The sequence below is a fragment of the Microtus oregoni genome, unplaced genomic scaffold (genome assembly GCF_018167655.1).
Source record: "Microtus oregoni isolate MIOR12 unplaced genomic scaffold, Mior012 000005F_ref0000423, whole genome shotgun sequence".
Taxonomy (NCBI): Eukaryota; Metazoa; Chordata; class Mammalia; order Rodentia; family Cricetidae; genus Microtus; species Microtus oregoni.
The window spans coordinates 53,608,129-53,627,123 of record NW_024543064.1 but is presented as its reverse complement, the minus strand read 5'-3'; the positions used below and the strand labels follow the sequence as shown (position 1 = coordinate 53,627,123).

The window sequence follows — 18,995 nt, the reverse complement described above, 5'->3', positions numbered from 1 at the left end:
TAAGCTCCTACACAAGAGCTCACAGTCATCTGTAACTCCAAGTCCAGAAGACCTAATGCCCGCTTCTCACCTCCAAGAACACTGCATACACGTACATGGTACATATATACACACAAGAAAAACAAATCAAATCAAATAAAAATAAATATTTAAATAATTTAACTAATTAAAAAGTAGTATCATAAACTGAACAAAGATACTTTAATTTCCTCTTTTCGTTAGTCACTAGGAAGCTAAGAAACTGATACATTTCCTATACTAGTCTCTGGCTTTTATGCATTTTTTCCTATAATCGGAACTTCATTTATAGATACTTTACTACATTACACATTTAGGCAAACAAGGTACTATGCAGTTGACTGATATATACATGTCATACAAAGATACCAACACATAACTCCAAACAATGTTTGTCTTCCCAGAAAATTTAACCTGATATTTTTTCAAAAGAAAGAAAGAAAGAAAGAAAGAAAGAAAATCCATATTTTGATATGTTGCTGCTTAGAAACCATTTCAGAAAAAAATTATATATAACTTTTGGCTTATTGCCCAGGTTTTAGCAAGTACATTGCATTATTTTCTTGTTGTTCCTGTAGCAAAGTATTTCGTGGATTAAAACAAGATAAATCTGCTCCCAAACAGTTCTGCAGGTCAGCAATCCAAACAGAACCTCGGGGAAATAGAGCCAAGGTGTAAACATCGCTGCATGCCTTCAAGAGGCTACAAGAGAAAGCTCGTTTCTGTGTATTGTTCACCCCCAAGAAGGCCATCTATATTCTTAGTTTATGGCTACTTCTTCCATCTTCAAAGCACATCAATTTTCACCTCCACACCTACTCTGGAGTCCACCTTTGCCTAATAAAAGGACTGTTATCCCTTGCTTGCAAAATACTGATGCTTACAATCCCATTATAAACTGAAAATACTGGGATGATATGATGGTGCCAGCACTTACAAGGTGCAGGACCAACCTCAGCTAGAGTAAGAAGCCAGAAGAGCCTACCTGAGACAGTCTCAAAAAACACAAGGCAAAATAAAACCATTGCTAACTTAAAGTGTATTTAATAAACCTAACAAAATGAACATCACAGCTTATCCTAGCCTACCTTGACCATGATCAGAGTAATCACATTAGTCAGTAGTTGAGCAAAATAATCCACAACAATGCCTACTTTTAATTGATATTGGGAAACATCATTAATAAAGTACTATATAAAATTTCCACCCACCTATATTGGGTTCTAAGAATCACATTCACGTTGGTCAGCTTATGCAGATAGTTTTTTTTTCTACTGAATCAACTCACTAGTCCTACTCAATCTTTTCTATTATTCTCACACAAATGTTTCTTTATTGTTTCTGCGGTTTTAGTTTTATTTAAGAATCCCACATTTCAGGCCTGACTATCTGACTGCAATTCCTACAACCCAAAATTAGAAGGAGAGAAAATACACACCCACATGCACATACACACACAATACACACATACATACACAAATAAGTAATGACATTTTAAAAATATATTTAAGAATAATAAGGATAAGTATTAGTGAAGATGTGGAGGAAAGAGAAGACCTTGCAAGCAGTTGGTAGAAATGTAAATTGTACAACTACTATAGAATAGTTTGAAGGTTCTCAATTTTTTAAAAAAGTAATTCTATATATACCCAAAGACAAGGAAATCAGCACCTCATAGATATATTCACATTTGGTTTACATTGCAGTCTTATGCACAACAGTCAAGATATAGTAACAACCTGAGTCCTATGATAAAAAATGAATAAAGAAATAGTAGCATATAATAATATATTGTATTTATACATATTACACACATACATACACACATTCCTTATACATATATGCATGTATGTATGTATCCAGCTTTTTAAAATGAGATCCTACCATTTGTAACCACATGGATGAGCCTGGAAGCGAATACAGTAAGTGAAATAAAATAAGCCAGACACAACCCACTGACTGGGAGAAGATCTTCACCAACCCCACAACAGACAAAGGTCTGATCTCCAAAATATATAAAGAACTCAAGAAACTAGACTTTAAAATGCTAATTAACCCAATTGAAAAATGGGGCACTGAACTGAACAGAGAATTCTCAACAGAAGAAGTTCAAATGGCCAAAAGACACTTAAGGTCATGCTCAACCTCCTTAGCGATCAGGGAAATGCAAATCAAAACAACTTTGAGATATCATCTTACACCTGTCAGAATGACTAAAATCAAAAACACCAATGATAGCCTTTGCTGGAGAGGTTGTGGAGGAAGGGGCACACTCATCCATTGCTGGTGGGAATTCAAACTTGTGCAACCACTTTGGAAATCAGTATGGCGGTTTCTCAGGAAATTCGGGATCAACCTGCCCCAGGACTCAGCAATACCACTCTTGGGAATATACCTAAGAGATGCCCTATCATATTACAAATGCATTTGCTCAACTATGTTCATAGCAGCATTATTTGTAATAGCCAGAACCTGGAAACAACCTAGATGCCCTTCAATGGAAGAATGGATGAAGAAAGTGTGGAATATATACACATTAGAGTACTACGCTGCAGTAAAAAACAATGACTTCTCAAATTTTGCATGCAAATGGATGGAAATAGAAAACACTATCCTGAGTGAGGTAATCCAGACCCAAAAAGATGAACATGGGATGTACTCACTCATAATTGGTTTCTAGCCATAAATAAATGACATTGAGTCTATAATTTGTGATCCTAAAGAAGCTAAATAAGAAGGTGAACCCAAATAAAAACATATATAGTTATCCTCCTGGATATGGGAAATAGACACGATTGCCGAGCAAAAATTGGGATCTTGGAAGTGGGGTGGGATAGGGGTAAGGGGAGATGGGGAGAGAAATGTGAGAAGGGGAGGATGGGGGGAACTTGGGGAATTGGGATATTTGGGATAAAGGAAGGATGGATATGGGAGCAGGGAAGCATATATCTTAATTAAGGGATCCAGCTTAGGGTGGGCAAGAGACCTGAACCTAGAGGGGCTCCCAGGTGCCCAGGGGGATGTCCCCAGTTAGTGCCTTGGGCAGCTGAGGATAAAGAACCTGAAATGGCCCTATCCTACAACCACACTGATGAATATCTTGCATATCACCATAGAACCTTCATCGGGCGATGGATGGAGATAGAGACAGAGACCTATATTGGAGCACCAGACTGAGCTCCCAAGGTCCCAATGAGGAGCAGAAGGAGGGAGAACATGAGCAAGGAAGTCAAGACTGCGAGGGGTGCACCCACCCACTGAGACAGAGGGACTGATCTATTGGGAGCTCACCAAGGCCAGCTGGACTGGAACTGAAAAAGCATGGGATAAAACCGGACTCTCTGAACAATGAGGACTGATGAGAAGCCAAAGACAATGGCACTGGGGTTTGATCCTACTTCATGTTCTGGCTTTGTGGGAGCCTAGCCAGTTTGGATGCTCACCTTCCTAGACCTAGATGGAGGGGGGAGGACCTTGGATTTTCCACCTGACTGCTCTTCAGTCTGGAGAGGGAGGGGGAAAGGAGTGGGGGGAGGGGGAGTGGAGTGGGAGGAAGGGGAGGGAAATGGGAGGATGGGAGGAGGAGGAAATTTTTTTTTCCAAGAAAAAAAAAAGAAAGAAAAGAAATATATCTTTATTATTTTAAATTATGTGTCTGTGTCTGTGTGTCTATGTGCAGCTGTGTGCTTGTGAGTGCCGTGGCACTGGAGACCAGCATATCAACAACAGTGGAACTGGGGTTATAGGTGGCTGTGACCTGGATGTGTACCAGAGAACACTGGTTCTCTGGAAGAGCAATGTACCCTCTTAAGTGCGAAGCATTTCTTTAGGCATGTATTATTGTATTTATCATTTCATTAACACAGAGAGATTTAAAATACTTGAGGAGTGGAGTACTGGTTAGCCTAATACAGTTATCTCTTTAAAAACATTCTGATTTAGAATACAGGATGAATGCATAATTGGATGAACAATGCTCTCTTAAGGGAAACCTTCCCTGAATGATATGGACTCCAAAAAACAAATGCTTTGTGGCTAAATTAGAATATATAGACTAATCATTATATATATATTTTATATGTATGCATATATACATGAGTTTGAATGTATATACATATATAGATATGTAATCCAAATTTAATTTGTGTGAGTGTGTGTATGCACTAGGGCAGACTCTTTAGCATGTTTATACTTCAGAACACTGAATCTAGTAACATCTTTTATTTCATGATGCTATCACATAGAATGTTTTTCTATTCTATTGAAAGGAAAGATAAACAACACTGTCTTGTATAGAAATTCTGCTGTTTTCCTTGATAAGTTCTATAAAAGTCTTACTGTGTTTTTTCCTCAACTCTGAGAAAGAATCCTTGTTCTCTTTTTTTAGCTGGGAAAAAAAAGAGCAGAAGAGATTAAAGGGCTAGTGAAGTGGCTCTGTAAGTAAAGGCACTTGCAGGACATCCTGGCAACCTGAGTTCAATCCCCAGACACCTCAGTGGAAGGAAGAGTAGACTCCTGCAAATCATACACACACACGCAAACCACACACACACACACAAACACACACTCTAATAATGTACCCTTCCTTGAGTAGCCCATACCCACACTTGAGTGTGTCCCTTCTTTTGACCACTTTTTTTTTTTTCGAATCTTCATGGTTAGGCCTGTGTTAAATATGTTTAATAAATTCTCCAACTCTGATTACTTTTAAAAATAAATGTGATTAAGCAGCTTGCCAAAGACTGAAGAGGAAGCCTTTGGTGCAGGTTCAAGTCTATGAGTCCAAGCAAGCATGATCTCCTAGAAGCACTTTCCCTCAATCAGAGCAAGAGGGTGTTGCTCACAGGGGGAGCCCAAAGAGGAGAAGGGAAGACTGTAAATCATGGAACTTCCTCTGCAAACCATCTTCAGCTTGTCATTAAAATTCTGGTTTTTGCTCCTTGAAGACAACAGCAATAGACAGGGCAAAAATCATTCTCTCTGCAGTATCACACAGAATTTTAAGCATTAATCACTTGTCCTGATTTCTACTGGGAATTAAATCATGTTAGCTGTGTCACAGCCCCTGGTACAACTTTCTCTGCAAACTCCACAGACTCAGACTTCTGTGATTTGGGCAGTCTACGTGTAGCATTTGGGGAGATCCTCCACTTGTTCTCTTTCATCATAGAGATTGTTTGAAATCCATTTCTTCATCCAGTTAATCCTTCATTTATAGTCTGTGATGTGTTTCCTTCATAGAAATGTAACCAGCTTAAGCAGATCACAATAGCATCTCCCCTCATTAGGAATCAGTTACTTGGTACAAGTAAGCACAGAATCCACACGAATTCAATGGAAAGGAGAATAAAAGTGAGAAAACAGCCATTTGTCTGCTTACCTTCAATTCTGTTACATTTTCTCTTTTTTTCCTTAGTCTACATGTCTTAATTTGATTAGACAAAAAATAAAGACTATGTACTCTTTTTCATAGAGATACTGACACAATGTGACTGCAATGTCATTTCACTGGTGCTTTCAATTTAAACTGTGTTTAATCTCCTAAATAATGGCATTTCAAAATGATGATACTGAAGATGATAAAATAGCAGCCAGATGGCTAATTCTTCATTTCACTCTTGCCTCTCCAAGTATACATGAGTCTTTGATGCCCCATAGTGGGTATGAAGGTGTATGGTTACTACTGTGTGGTAAATCTCCCCCACCAGACAGCTTCAACAATTTCTAATTCTCCACATTTTAAAATGATTTGCCTTCATTTAGGCAATGCGTTAAGCACTTTGCTGATCCCAGGCCCCAGTTAAGTCTCTCTGTTCCTACCCTCACCTCTATGTTTACGTCTTCAATAAGACCACTTATCCCCTCTCTTCAAATTGTAGTTTTCTGCTATGTAAACTTAAAATGATACATACTGCTATCCCACAGGATCTGTAAGAAGATTAACTAGAATCTTGCTTGCCAAACAAAAACAAACAAACAAAAAAAAAAAACAGGCTTAGCGGCACACACCTTTAATCCCAGAACTCAGGAGGCAGAGGCAGGCTGTGAGTTCTATATGGTGAGAATTCTGCAAGTTTGAGGCCAGTCTGGTCTATATGAGTTCTAGGACAGCCAGGAATACACAGTGAGATCCCATCTCAAAAAATAAAAGAGGGAAAGAATACAAAAAAGTCCACAAAAAACAAACAAGAAAAGCAAAAAATACCATCAATCATATATGCAATCTTAAAAGATTCCAATATGGGGCTGGGAAGATGGCTCAACAGTTAAGCACTTGCTGCTCTTCAAGAGGACTTGGGTTCTGTTCCAAGAACCTCAGAACCCATTGTCTAGAACTGGCAGTTTCAGGAATTCTGACACCATCTTCTGGCTGCTTCAGGTCTTGCATGCACATGGGGCAGGCATACATGTAGGCAAAACAGTCATTAAAAAAAAAAAACAACAACAAATCTTTTAAAACTTAACTACATTTAAGCAGAATAAAACAGTGTTTACCAGGGTAAAGAGAAAATGAGGTATAGGTCAAAGTGCACAAAGCTGTAGTTACACAGAATGACTAAATCTAGAGAGCTAATGCATGATGTGAGGACTATAGCTAAAACAATATACACAGGAAGTTTACTGAGCTAGATTTTAGATGTTGTTACAAGACACAAAAACCAACCATGCAAAAAAAATAAAAAAATAAAAAAAAATAAAAAATAAAAAAAAAACCAACCATGCAAGGTTATTTGCATGACAGGCTTATTTGTTTGTCTAGTATTCATTTCATAATGGACCAAAACACTGTGTACTACACCTTACATACACGTAAAATGATGCTGAACATTTCCAAAAACATTGCATTTTCTATACATACTTATATGGTCATATAATATCTCTTTCAATTAGTAATATAAATTAAGCTAACAGATTTTCTAATTAGATTGTTTAGTAAAATTCTACATGATGAGCAGTGCAATTACTCACTCGATACACTGCTGGATTCTACATGTTAGTATTTCTATTTTCTTACACCTGCAAACCTACACTCACAAGTTAAAATGGCCTAAAATTTAAAGTATGCTTTCCTGGCACTACTTATAAGATTTTGGATATTAAGAATATGCAGAAATCATAAGGTAAACTGAAAATCTTTTCATCTTTTTCTAGATACTATATGTACAGATCTATCTGTCTATGTAGAGTAAGAGGTGGCAGTTATTAAATATTTGCTGTAAATACACTAAACATGTTGACTTGTCTAAGGAATAGTTCAGGTGTGAATGCATCCATCTTGTTTTGGTGCTTCTTCCACAAAATTTCTTCACTTTCCAATTTCTCCTACATCCATCTCCATGTTTTTAATTCTGTGGGGATCTACTTGCATTCCACGGTAGTATATACAATACCACATGTGAATTTTAATTTGTTTTAAGCTCACATATACCTATGGGGCATACCCTTGCTTTCTAATCTTAACTGTTCTTCGCTTACTTCCTTCAGATCCTCTATAGTATGGCCTTTACAAAGACAGAGTTCATGAAAGGCTAAAGGTCTGGGTGCTTTCTATCTCTTTAGTTTTGACCTTTTGCCTTTGCTGCCTCATTTTCTCAATGTTCTTTTAGTTTGTTACTTTTCTTAGCAATGTGAAGAACGTTCTTAGACTAATCATAAGCTTTTTTCTCTCATGTCCAAATGTTCCCTTTACACTTGGCGGTGTGGTGCTAGGAACAGAAGTCATTCTCAGCTTGCCTCTTGCTAGATTTGATAAAGATGAGGTACAACAGGAAGACTCAGAGTCAAGGGTAAAGTTGACTCTTCCTCTGCTGTTTAGTCTGGCAGACGTAAGAGCTGCTTGGCTAAACTTCTGTGGGCAACCTCAGGCATACTGGGTACCCTCAGCCTAACCATGCCCTGGAAGAAAACAGCACCCACCAGTCAGAAGTTCCCCTACTCAATTCTAACCCCCCAATTTACTCTCTAGTGTCTTCAGTGTATTGACTTGCTTCTTAATATCAGAACACAGATGAGATCAGCACCCATGCTAAAAACCTCACTGTCATTTTAGAACCTCTTTTTATCTCTAAATAGGTTACAGTTTGAACCACTGTTGAGTAAGGCCTCAACAAACAAATTTAGCCCACAAGATCTTCTCTCATTATTCCTCCCTCTAGGGTCTTAAGGCAAACTTTTAACTCCAAACAAGTAGTTTTTTGTTTTTCCCAGTAGATCCATGATAGGTCTCCTAAAACTGTGAGTTAATATATTTTTACATTTTTCTGTAGCATTCTGCATTTATCTGCCCATCCTGCCTGTTTAGGACAATGATTCAGTTCCCAGTCATAACCAATTTTTTTACCACTCATCCTACTGAGTTAAGAGACATAGAATAGCGTTACTTCCCAAAATTACATTTTACTCTAACTGTATTTCCTCGAGCAGTCCTATTATCTTGTTAAAGCTTTATTTCCTGGATTCTATTAACTCGGTGCTGAATACAAGTTACTGAGTTCCCTTTCAGTCTTTTGCTCGGCACGCAGCCTGGTCACACAATGAGCATTCACAGAAGGTCATAGGACTTGGGAAGTTTAAGCACCAAATATGCCAAGCTGACTCTTCTGCTGAAGCCAGGAAAAAGGTTTACATGAATCTACCCACTAGTTCACTTTCCCTCAGATGAATAGAGCTCAATTGACCCTCAAAGTACAAAGAAAAATCCAAAAGGATACTATCAGCAAAGGCCTCTTAAGCTGCCTTTGCAAGCTTTGAGAAAAGGAAAACCCGTCTTTATTCTGTGCCTCCAATTTTGCTCAATAGCAGCAAATGAAATGCCCTGCCTTCATTCTGTCTGAAAACCTTAGTTTCCTGTCTTAGGTTTACAGGTTTGCTGATGCAGGTTATTCTGCTCCAAGAAGCGGAAGGAAAGAAGTCAGCAGCAGGAGCTTAGAAAGCTGGTTCTCTCCAAATCTCTCCCTTTCCCAGGACCTTCACTTTACACTCCAAGATGTCTTCTCATTCGCAACTAAGAGGTTAAAAGACAATTTTGGGGAGTGAGTAGTCTTTTTCCAACATATGAGTCCCCAATATTGGACTCAGGTTATCAGACTTGATAGCAATTGCCGTGTCCAGTGATTCATCTCACTGGCCCTACATCATTCTTAGTAATAAAATCTGGCATCTCAGCTACTTAAGAGGCTGAGACATAGGGGCTCTTGTGTCCTAGAGAGATAGATGACTGAGTGGTTCAAAGTGCATACTGTTCTTCCACAGGACTTGGATTTAGATCCAGCAACCACATCAGGCAGCCTGTAACTCTAGTTCTAGGGCACTTGACACCCTCTCCTGACCTCCACAAATACAAATATGACACACACACAACAGACAGATACATACACAAGCACAAATGCACACACAAATAAAAATAAATGTAGAAAAAAAAGTCATTCAAGAAACAAATAATAAAAATAAAAGCTAGTATTAACCAGTAATTTCAAAGAACTCAATCATCTGGCATGTACCAGCACCACTACTAACAGCAATGACAATGTGTGAAGTACAGGTGACATGTCCCTTATCTACTGCTGAATCAGTAGAATTCCAGGCTCACAGGGTCTATATTTAGTGACAGCTGTATACCAATTTGCCTGATGAAGATCCCTAAACTAAATAAAAATCTCAAACCAGAAATTAAACCATTTTCGAGTGCCAACATACAAATCACAAAGTTCTAGAGCCTGGATTGAAGAGCTCTGGGTTACAGATGTTCAGCCTCTGTTTACAATTGCTTTGTCTGCCTAACAGAACATGACAAAAAGTTCACGTGACCTGTCTGATCATACAGTGGGTTCTTGAGGACACTGCCTATGTACCTATGTAAAACTTTTTCATCATCATAATCCAAAAGTTAGATACTGAATTTTGTTGTTGTGGTTCTAGGGGCTAAACCCCAGGGTCTAGTTCCTATTAAACAAGAACTTGACCACTGAGCTAAAATCCATAGCTAGTCCTTGTTCTAACTTTCTTGGTTGTTTTGTTTTGTTTTCTTAATGTATACGGGTGTTTTCTTTGCCTGTGTCTCTGGCCACCATATGCAAGAGTAGTACTATGCAGGCTAGAGGAAGATGTTGAACCCCCTGAAGCTGGGAGTCAAACCCAAGTGGTACCATGGTGTGAATGTAATTGGCCCCCATGATCTCACAGGGAGTGGCACTATTAGGAGGTGTGGCTTTGCTGGAGTGGGTATGGCCTTGTTGGAGAAAGTGTGTCACTGTGGTAGCAGGCTTTGAGGTTTCCTATGCTCAGGATACCTCCCACTGTTCCAGTCAACTTCCTCTTGCATGAAAGATACAGGACTCTCAGCTACTACCCAGCACCACATTTGCCTGAATGCTGCCGTACTCTCATGATAATGGGCTAAACCTCTGAAACTGTAATGGAGCCACCAATTACATGATTTCCTTCATAAGAGCTGCCGTGGTCATGCTTTCTATTCACAGCAATAAAATCTCTAATTAAGATACCAAGTCTTCTAGAAGACTTTTCATCCCCCTTGTTGTAATTTTAAAAGAACCGAATTTCTATTCTAATTGAGCAACCACTAAATGGCTTCCACACTAAAAAGGAAAAAAATGTAGCAATATTGTTCAGGTGTGAGACAGTAAAGCATTAAGCCTTAACAATACCTAAAAATGGAGGGAAGTGAATAACGGGAAAATAAAAGCAATCAAGCAAAAACTCAATTCAAGTTTCTAAATGTAACATCAAGAAAAAAATAATTAATTTAAGAAATTGAGGGCTAGGGATATACCTTGGTGGGACAATGATCCCTAGCATGTGTGAGATTCGGGTTCAATTCCTGGAATTAAAATTATAAGAAAAAGTGGGAAAGAACAGAAGGGGAGAGAGGAGGAAGGAAAGAAGGGGAAGTGGAGAAGAAACTTAAAGGTACTAAAAACTAAATAAATTTATATATATATATAAATAAATAAATAAACTGAATAATGTACACTTCTGTATTATATAAGGGTTAGCACTGAGTGTTTGTAAACAAAAGCTACTAAAATGACTTATTTAAAATGCCAGGTGGCAGAGGCGCACGCCTTTAATCCCAGTACTCAGGAGGCAGAGGCAGGCGGATCTCTGTGAGTTCGAGACCACCCTGGTCTACAAAGTGAGTTCCAGAACAGCCAGAGCTACACAGAGAAACCCTGTCTTTGAAAAAGCAAAACGAAACGAAAATTTCTTTTTCTTAGATTTATTTTATTTATGAGTGCTTTGCCCACATGTAAGTGCACCACATAATGCCTGGTGCCCAAGGAGGTAAGGAGTGGGCATCAGGTTCCATGGAGTTGAAATTAAGGATGGTTATGAGCAACGATGGGGGTGCTGGGAATTGAACTGGGGTCCTCTAGAGGAGCAACTAGTGCTTTTAACTGCTGAGCCAATTCCCCAGCCCCTCTCTACACTTTTACTGTAAACTGTCCCTCTGAGTTATACTTACTCAATAATATTCTATTAAACATGAAAAACTCTAGACTTCAGCTTGAACACGTAGTACTTATTCATGCACTTACACTCTGCCTGCTGACAGTGATTCTCAAAATCTCAAGTACTTCTCATCATCACAATATTCCAATTATATATATTTACAGTAGTACACATATAAATAAATGCACATGTAAAAATAAATAGATCAAAAACATTTATCACATATATATGTATATAAAGGTTCTCATATACACACATACACACACACACACACACACTTAGGAAAACAACCATAATCGTCAAAGAGAGGCTGGAGAGATGGCTCGGCAGTTAAGAGCACTTCCTATTCTTCCAGAGGATCCAAGTTAGGCTCCCAGCATCCACTTCCGGCAGCTCACAACCAATTACCTCCTGCTCCAAGAGATCTGATGTCCTCTAGCCTCCCCCACCAACATGTGACAATACACTCATACAAGCACACACACATTATTTTTTTTTTAGTCAGGGATCTTCAAAAAATAACAATTTAGAAATGAAAATGAAAGTGTTTGTGTTTTAACTTACTGACTGATTAGATCGGATGCCACCTTACAGCCATCAGCTGCCTCCTCTTCCATATCAGAGTCCAAACCATTGTCACCTTATAAAAAAAATGAGCTACTGAAAACACTTTTATAAAATGGTTTTATCAGTCTATAAAAAGTGCTATATTTAAGATATACAAATTTAAAAAGTTATAAAATATTTTTCTATTACTTGTCTTTTTTTTAAGATTGATTTTTACCTGTTTTATATATGTCTGTGTGTATCTGTGTGTGACTAGGTACATGTGTGCAGTGCCCACACAGGACAGAGTGGCATGACAGATGGTTATAAATTACACTGTGGGTGCTGGAAACCACACTCAGATACTACAAAAGTACGCTTAACCCTAAACCATTTTTCCAGTCTCCAGTTATATTTAAAATTGATTTTTTCATTTGTCTTCCCTTTATTACAAACACACAAAAACATGTATGTACAGAATTAGAAACTACATACATATATATGTACATATTTCCAGAATCACACATTCATTTTTGTTGGTGGAGGTGGTGGTGGTGGTGGTGTGTGTGTGTGTGTACATATGTATGCAAAAGTCAGATGATATCAGATCCCCTGGGGATGGAGTCACAGGGGAGTTACAGGCAGTTGTGAGCCACCTGGTATTGTTACTCTGATCCAAACTCCAATCTTAACTACTGATCAATCTTTCCACCCTACTACTTCACATTAAAAAAAAATAAGTAAAAAAAAAAAATCAGTCTCTGTAAATGGAAAATATCTGCTTTTTGTTTCTTCTGTGATACAAATAAGAAAATCCTCTCAAAGGTCTAAATCAAACCAAAAACAGAAAAAAATAAATTGAAACTTCAAAATTCTATAAGTTATCAAAGAATGATCGTAGTTTGGGAGACAAAAATACTGAAAAAATTACAAATAACCCTAATATTGCATCTGGGTCTTACTGAACCAGGAGAAATATGCAATAGTTCATCATTATAGCTTATTAAGACCACAAAACAAAAAATGTCTTAATTATTCTAAAGAAAATGCAACTTCTTGGTGATTTTTTACAGCACTTCTTATTTTTTAAAATTTCATTTTATTATAGTGAACAAACATGGCCTTATCTACATACTGTTTGGGGAAAACTATATACCAAATTTGGGGTTTTTTAGAAATTATATTCTGATATGTAAGTTATATTTTTCAGTATAAACAGAAGTAAAGATATTCTTGTGTGATTCCTCAATAATAAAATTAAAGTCACATTCAAGCAAGAGAAAAAAAACTTCAATATTTATGCAGAGAACCAATTAATTAGTTTTCAGAATGTAGAAATATTCATTCTTACCCTCAAGAATCTTCAAGATTTTTTTTTCAGACAGGAGCTCTAATTGTTCCTGGCATAGTTTTTTAATTTCTTCTACTGAACAGTTCTAAAGAAAATGACATTTAAAAAAAAATTGCATTTATGTACTATAGCTCCAATATAAACTGGAAAACTGCAATTATAAGAAAAATTCCAATTAGCAAATCTTATAATCAAACAAATTAAAGCCTCAAGAATATTCACATAAATTTTTTTATGGGATGAAATCTGAAAAGTTGTCAGTTGACATGAATATTTCAGAGATTTGAAAGACTATATAAAGTCACGTTGATCAGAAGGATCTTCCAAATACCCTTAATTGCAGACTACTCTATCTTAGGTAATTCTTACAGCATTGCAAATCTTCAGGGAGTGACTAGATAAGATACTTGCCCTTACAATTTGCTTGGGCTTCCTATAATCACAAAATCAGAATACCACATATTTCCCTAAAGTTTTCAGAAATGCATACATGAGAATACCTATAAACCTGATGAATCACAAACTACTATAAACTATGTTGTAACTGTTACACAGCAGCATGCTATTCTTAAGCACTAGAAAGATACCATTATAACTCCAATTAGTACCATTACTGAGAAAGAATAGCATTATTTCCATGGGGTCAACAAATGTCTTGCCTAAACATTTTTCTTTAAAAAAAAAAAATGCTTGAACATAAAAGGCCATTTAAGGTTCTCCAAATTCTCTTCCTTGCAAGTAGCTTGTTTTAGATTAGAGCACCAATCACACACTACACTCAGTGAAAAGACTGCAACACTAGAAGGTTGTGTCTCCACGTGTGTGCAGCCCACTAGTGCAGCCAAGTACCTTCAGCACATCAGGAAGCATCTTCTGTAACTTCTTCTCTCCTATTATACAGAAGCACTGCTGGAGCATTTCTTTTTTGTCTGATATATAGAAACTAACTGGTTTTAATGAAACAGTCAGATCCAGTCCACCTTCTTCAACATCACTGTGCTCTGTCAAGAATAATTCTTTCTCCAGAGTAGGCAAAAGACACTTGGTTTCCTATAAGTAAAGAAATAAGGAATTATTAAATAACACTATTTAAAATACTCGAAAGTGTTATGCATGACACCATCTATTGTCACTGAATTATTCTTCATTAAACACAAAATTCCTTTTGTTTACACAATTATATATCTAAAGTCAGAAGATAAAATTTAGTTGTTATCACTCCTTAATTTTACTCTCCACACTGCAGTTAACACAAGAAGTTGTAATAACAGAAAAACATATTTCAGAAGACACAAATGAAAATATACTCCATGGGGACTATTTTCTAAAATTTTAGACTTGAAGAATTAGAAGATTTCTTCAGGGACCTTTTATCCAAAAGCTATAAGGGCTTTGTCATTCTACTTAAATTCATATAAATAAAACAGCAGCAAATGTTACAAACCACAATTACCAAGTCTTATTCCAACCACAAGCTATCATTTTTAAACTGTTGTACGATTTCATCATATTCAAAAGGTTCAAACAGTTTCAATAATTTAAGACATTTCTGACATTTATACTTCCTGCCCTCCATTACTAGTCAGTATTCCCAAATCTACTTCCAAAAGTCTTCCATAGTCTTTCCTAGATTCTAACAGCCATGGAGCTGGCTTCCCCACATTCAGTATGAGACTTCAGTTACAAGAAGAATTTTATAGAATGAGTCCTTATTCATCCTACTTTAAAACCATTAAGTGATTCCATGCTGCTCTTGTGATACTATGTTCCACCTGGCCCTTTGTGCTCATATTTTTGTGTTCTCGGCACAAGGACCTTCTGTAAATTACTCAAATACAAACCTCCTTCCCTCGGCTCATAGAGGCAGGACTTTTGTGTATCTTCTGTATAAGATTGTCTTTCCTCCCTCCTTCCCCTACAGTACACCATATCACATTATTAACAAGTGAAGATGGAAGTCCAAATGGGGTGGGAAAGCACAAAAGATCTATAATAATTTTTATTTTTTCAACTTAAAATTTTGTTTGCTATGAGTATATGATGTGTGAGCATTATACTCACACATGAAGGTCAAAGGACAACTTCTGAGAATAGATTTGCTCCTTCCACAGTAGTTTCAAGGATGGAACTCAGATGTAAAGGCTTGTGCAGTATCACTGAGCAATCTAACTAGCTCTTAAAATTTCTTTTATAAAAATGTTTTTTTAGGGTAGGCAAGATGATGGCCATCTTTAATTGTAGCTCTAGAGAAGGCAAGGCAAATAGACCTCTGTGAGTTCAAGACCAGCCTGGCCTACACAATGAGTTCCAGGATAGTGAGGGATATATGGTGAGGCCCTGATTGAAAACAAACAAAACCAACTAAGCCTGTAAAGTCCTGCCAATGGTCAAGTTCTAATAGGCACATAAGGAAAATATTATAAACTACTATGGAATATATAAAAATTTCCCAGCTCAATCCACAACAAAAAATAAAACTATAAGCTAGTCTAATTAGGATTTATTACCCCAGCACTCCAGAGGCAAGTGGATCTTTGTGAGTTAGAGGCCAGCCTGATCTAAGTAGTATCTTGACAGCCAGTGCTACATAGAGAGACTCTGTCTCAAAAATAAACAAAAATATCTACCCCGAAGTAAAAATACTTCATATTACACATAAATCCAACACACCAAACAGGGCTTATTCTAAGACAGTATATACACTTAGTATCAACTATCTTGCCAGTACTTAAACAGCAAAATTACACTAACTGATACAATCACATAAACAGCATGTCAGGAAGCCACATGATAAAAACAGACCCACGAAACCAGCTGAAATTTCCCTAACCTGACCAAAGTCACCTTTCGCAAGCTGTCACAAATATACTTACTGGTACATTCGAACTGTTCCCACTAGAGCTGGGTGTGTAGCTCGGGGCTAGAGCAGTTGTCTAGCAGACTCAAGGCCCTGGGTCTGGTACAGAAGGCAAGGAAGAAGAGAGGAAGGGGCAAGTCTAACTTTAAAAACAAAATGGGAAGAGAATGCCCATTGTCACTGCTACTATCCAGCACTGTATCAGGTTTTGATAATACAAAATGACTAGCAATGAATAGCAATGAAAACAATGCTAAAAAAGAAAAACGTTCAGTGAGAACAGAAATATTACAGAAAGCCATTAAGAGCCCAACAGTGTGACCAGGTAGAAGAAAATCATATAGACAGTTGCACCCACAAGTCCCAATTTAAAATTGTAATGTTAAAATGTATGAGGCTGGAGAAATAGCTCAGCAGTTAAGAGAGCTTGCTGCTCTTCCAAAGGACAGAAGCTCGGTTCCCAGTTCCTACAATGGTCTTAAAATCACCTATATATAGCGCCAATAGATCTTATGCCCTCTTCTGTCCTCTCTGGGCACCTGCATGCATGTGGCACACACTCAAATGGGAGGCACACTTTTTTTATAAATCTTTAAAAAACTACGAGAAGAGTCAGTAAGGTGGCTCAGCATGTAAGGGTGCTTGCTGCCATCCTGACAACCTGAGCTCAGTCCTTGGAATCCATGAATTCAACACCCGCAAATTGTCCTCCAACTCCACAGTTGCTGTGGCACACACATACACAAAATAAATAAACATGAAAGTTGTTAAGTAGCATAAAAAAAATACAGAATTATTTTATAAATTTTAAGATCTTCCAAAACACAAAATTCAGAAGGCAAAAGAAATCAGCTCTGGCTACAAAGAAATCAAAGGCTCCTGAACACCTTAAACAAAGTTGTAGCATTTCCTGTACTTGCTACACAAAAGGTTAATATAAATACAAAGGAGACTTCTCACAGAAATGCCGAATAAAAGAAAAAAAACAGGCCTGTTTTTGAGTTTGAAGCCAGTCTGTTCTACAAAATCCAGATCAGTAGGGACTAGACAGTGAGACCTTGTGTCAAAAAAAAAAAAAAAAAAAAGGTAATATTCACTTGGTCCATTAGTCTGACGACAGCTCTCTAAAAGAAAAGAGAGACGAAGGTGTGGGACACACCTGTAATGCCAGTGATCCAAGGACAAAGACAGGAGGAAGGCACTAAGATTGAGTCCTGACTGCAAGTTCTAGGCTAGTCAAGGCTACACAGTGAGGGTGGAGTGTTAGGAAGATAACATACACTAGTGAAGATCTGCAAAGAATTGTGAGCACAGAGCAATTCGTCAGTATATCATATGTTGCCAGGAAGCAAAGCAAAGGACTTCATTGCTTTTTTAAACACTATACTTTTGACATTGCAATTTCACTTCTGTAAGAGCTCTATGCCTATGTAAGTTATGCACAAGATCCAAGAACAACGTTCAGTTTGGTATTTTATGTAAAAATCGAGAAAACTAAAAACCTAGATATTAATCAATGAAGGTATGTGGATACTGGGGAGTCCCTAAAACACACGAAGTATGGGAGGAACCCTATTCAACGTGCGCATATTACCCAGCTATAAAGGTACAGCATAGCAACAGAAGGTATGCATAGCAAGTGACAGTACGAAGGGCTTTCAGCTTCTGCCTTTACTTCTGTTTTAGATGACTTTTAAGAAAACCTTCGTGTTATAGTAAGTTACAAACTACTGTTTAAATGGTGGTCTCGCTACAGGTTGATGACGCATAAAAAACATCTTTTGGGACCAGGTGTTGAATTCAAATGTTAAGAAATATGAAATGCTTGCAGTTGTAACTGTGGGTAGAACTCCCGAATTTGGGTCTCAGTTGTTTGTGTTTTTCATGTGTGATGTGAAAATAACCAGAATCCGTTAAAACGGTAAGGTATGATCAGTGCTTACACCGGCATTTGCAACTAGTTCCCATCCCACGGCAAAACCACGAGTGAAAAGAGCCACGAAAGTTTAATAGGGAAGGTGTACTGGGCAGTAAATCAAGAAACTGGAAGTGCAAAACACCTGGAGGGGTCCCACCGGACGCAGAATCGAACCGGCGGCCCGGGGGAACCGGGCACTAACAATGAGCTCCTGTGCGCGCCCGCGCGGCTCCACAGCCCGGCTCTTCGGAAGAGGCCGCAGCTCCGGGGGACGGCGCGAGGCGAGGCACGCACCTGCTGCACGGAGCCCGAGACGCTGGAGGACGAGTCGGTGCTCCTCCGCTTTCGGCGCTCGCTCCGTTCCGCGCCGCCCGCCACACTCGCACCGCCGCCGCCGCCTCCTCCTCCGCCGCCGCCTCCGCCGCCACCCGCGCCCCCGCAGCAGCCACCGCTCCCGCAGCTGCCCGCGGTACCGCCCACCACGGGCACCAGGTCCGGGGCTGCGAGCGCAGCGGCCGCATCCTGCCCGCTCCGCTTGCGCCGCTTCTCCCGGGAAGACTTCTTCCCCGTCATGGTCCCCGCGCCGCAAGCATCGGCGACAGCCGGCCGTCTCTGCAGCAACGGAACACCGCTTCCGTAGCGGCTGGCTGGGCTGGCGCAGGCTTGACGTCACTTCCGGTGCCGGCGCGTTGGGCGGTGTGTGGTTTCTGGAGGTCGGAGGCGGACTGCCGTAACCAGTGCTGAGGTGGGCTTGAGTTTTTGGGGTGACGTGTAAGCCAATCGGGCTGTTTGTTTTTCTTCAACCTCTGCGAAGATCCGAAAGTCGAGTTTTTCAA

At 38.7% G+C, this 18,995-nt stretch overlaps 1 protein-coding gene across 1 annotated transcript in view; it reads right to left on the bottom strand.

Moving 5' to 3' along the window:
* Positions 1 to 18,793, bottom strand: part of Caap1 (caspase activity and apoptosis inhibitor 1) — a 56,297-nt gene extending 37,504 nt beyond the window's left edge. The window contains exons 1-4 of the mRNA XM_041651163.1: positions 18,454 to 18,793; positions 14,234 to 14,434; positions 13,385 to 13,469; positions 12,052 to 12,127 (exon numbers count right to left, since the gene is read on the bottom strand). Coding sequence (XP_041507097.1) covers positions 12,052 to 12,127; positions 13,385 to 13,469; positions 14,234 to 14,434; positions 18,454 to 18,732 — 641 coding nt within the window. The 5' untranslated portion in view covers positions 18,733 to 18,793. The remainder of the gene's footprint in view (positions 1 to 12,051; positions 12,128 to 13,384; positions 13,470 to 14,233; positions 14,435 to 18,453) is intronic.
* Positions 18,794 to 18,995: the final 202 nt, after the last annotated feature.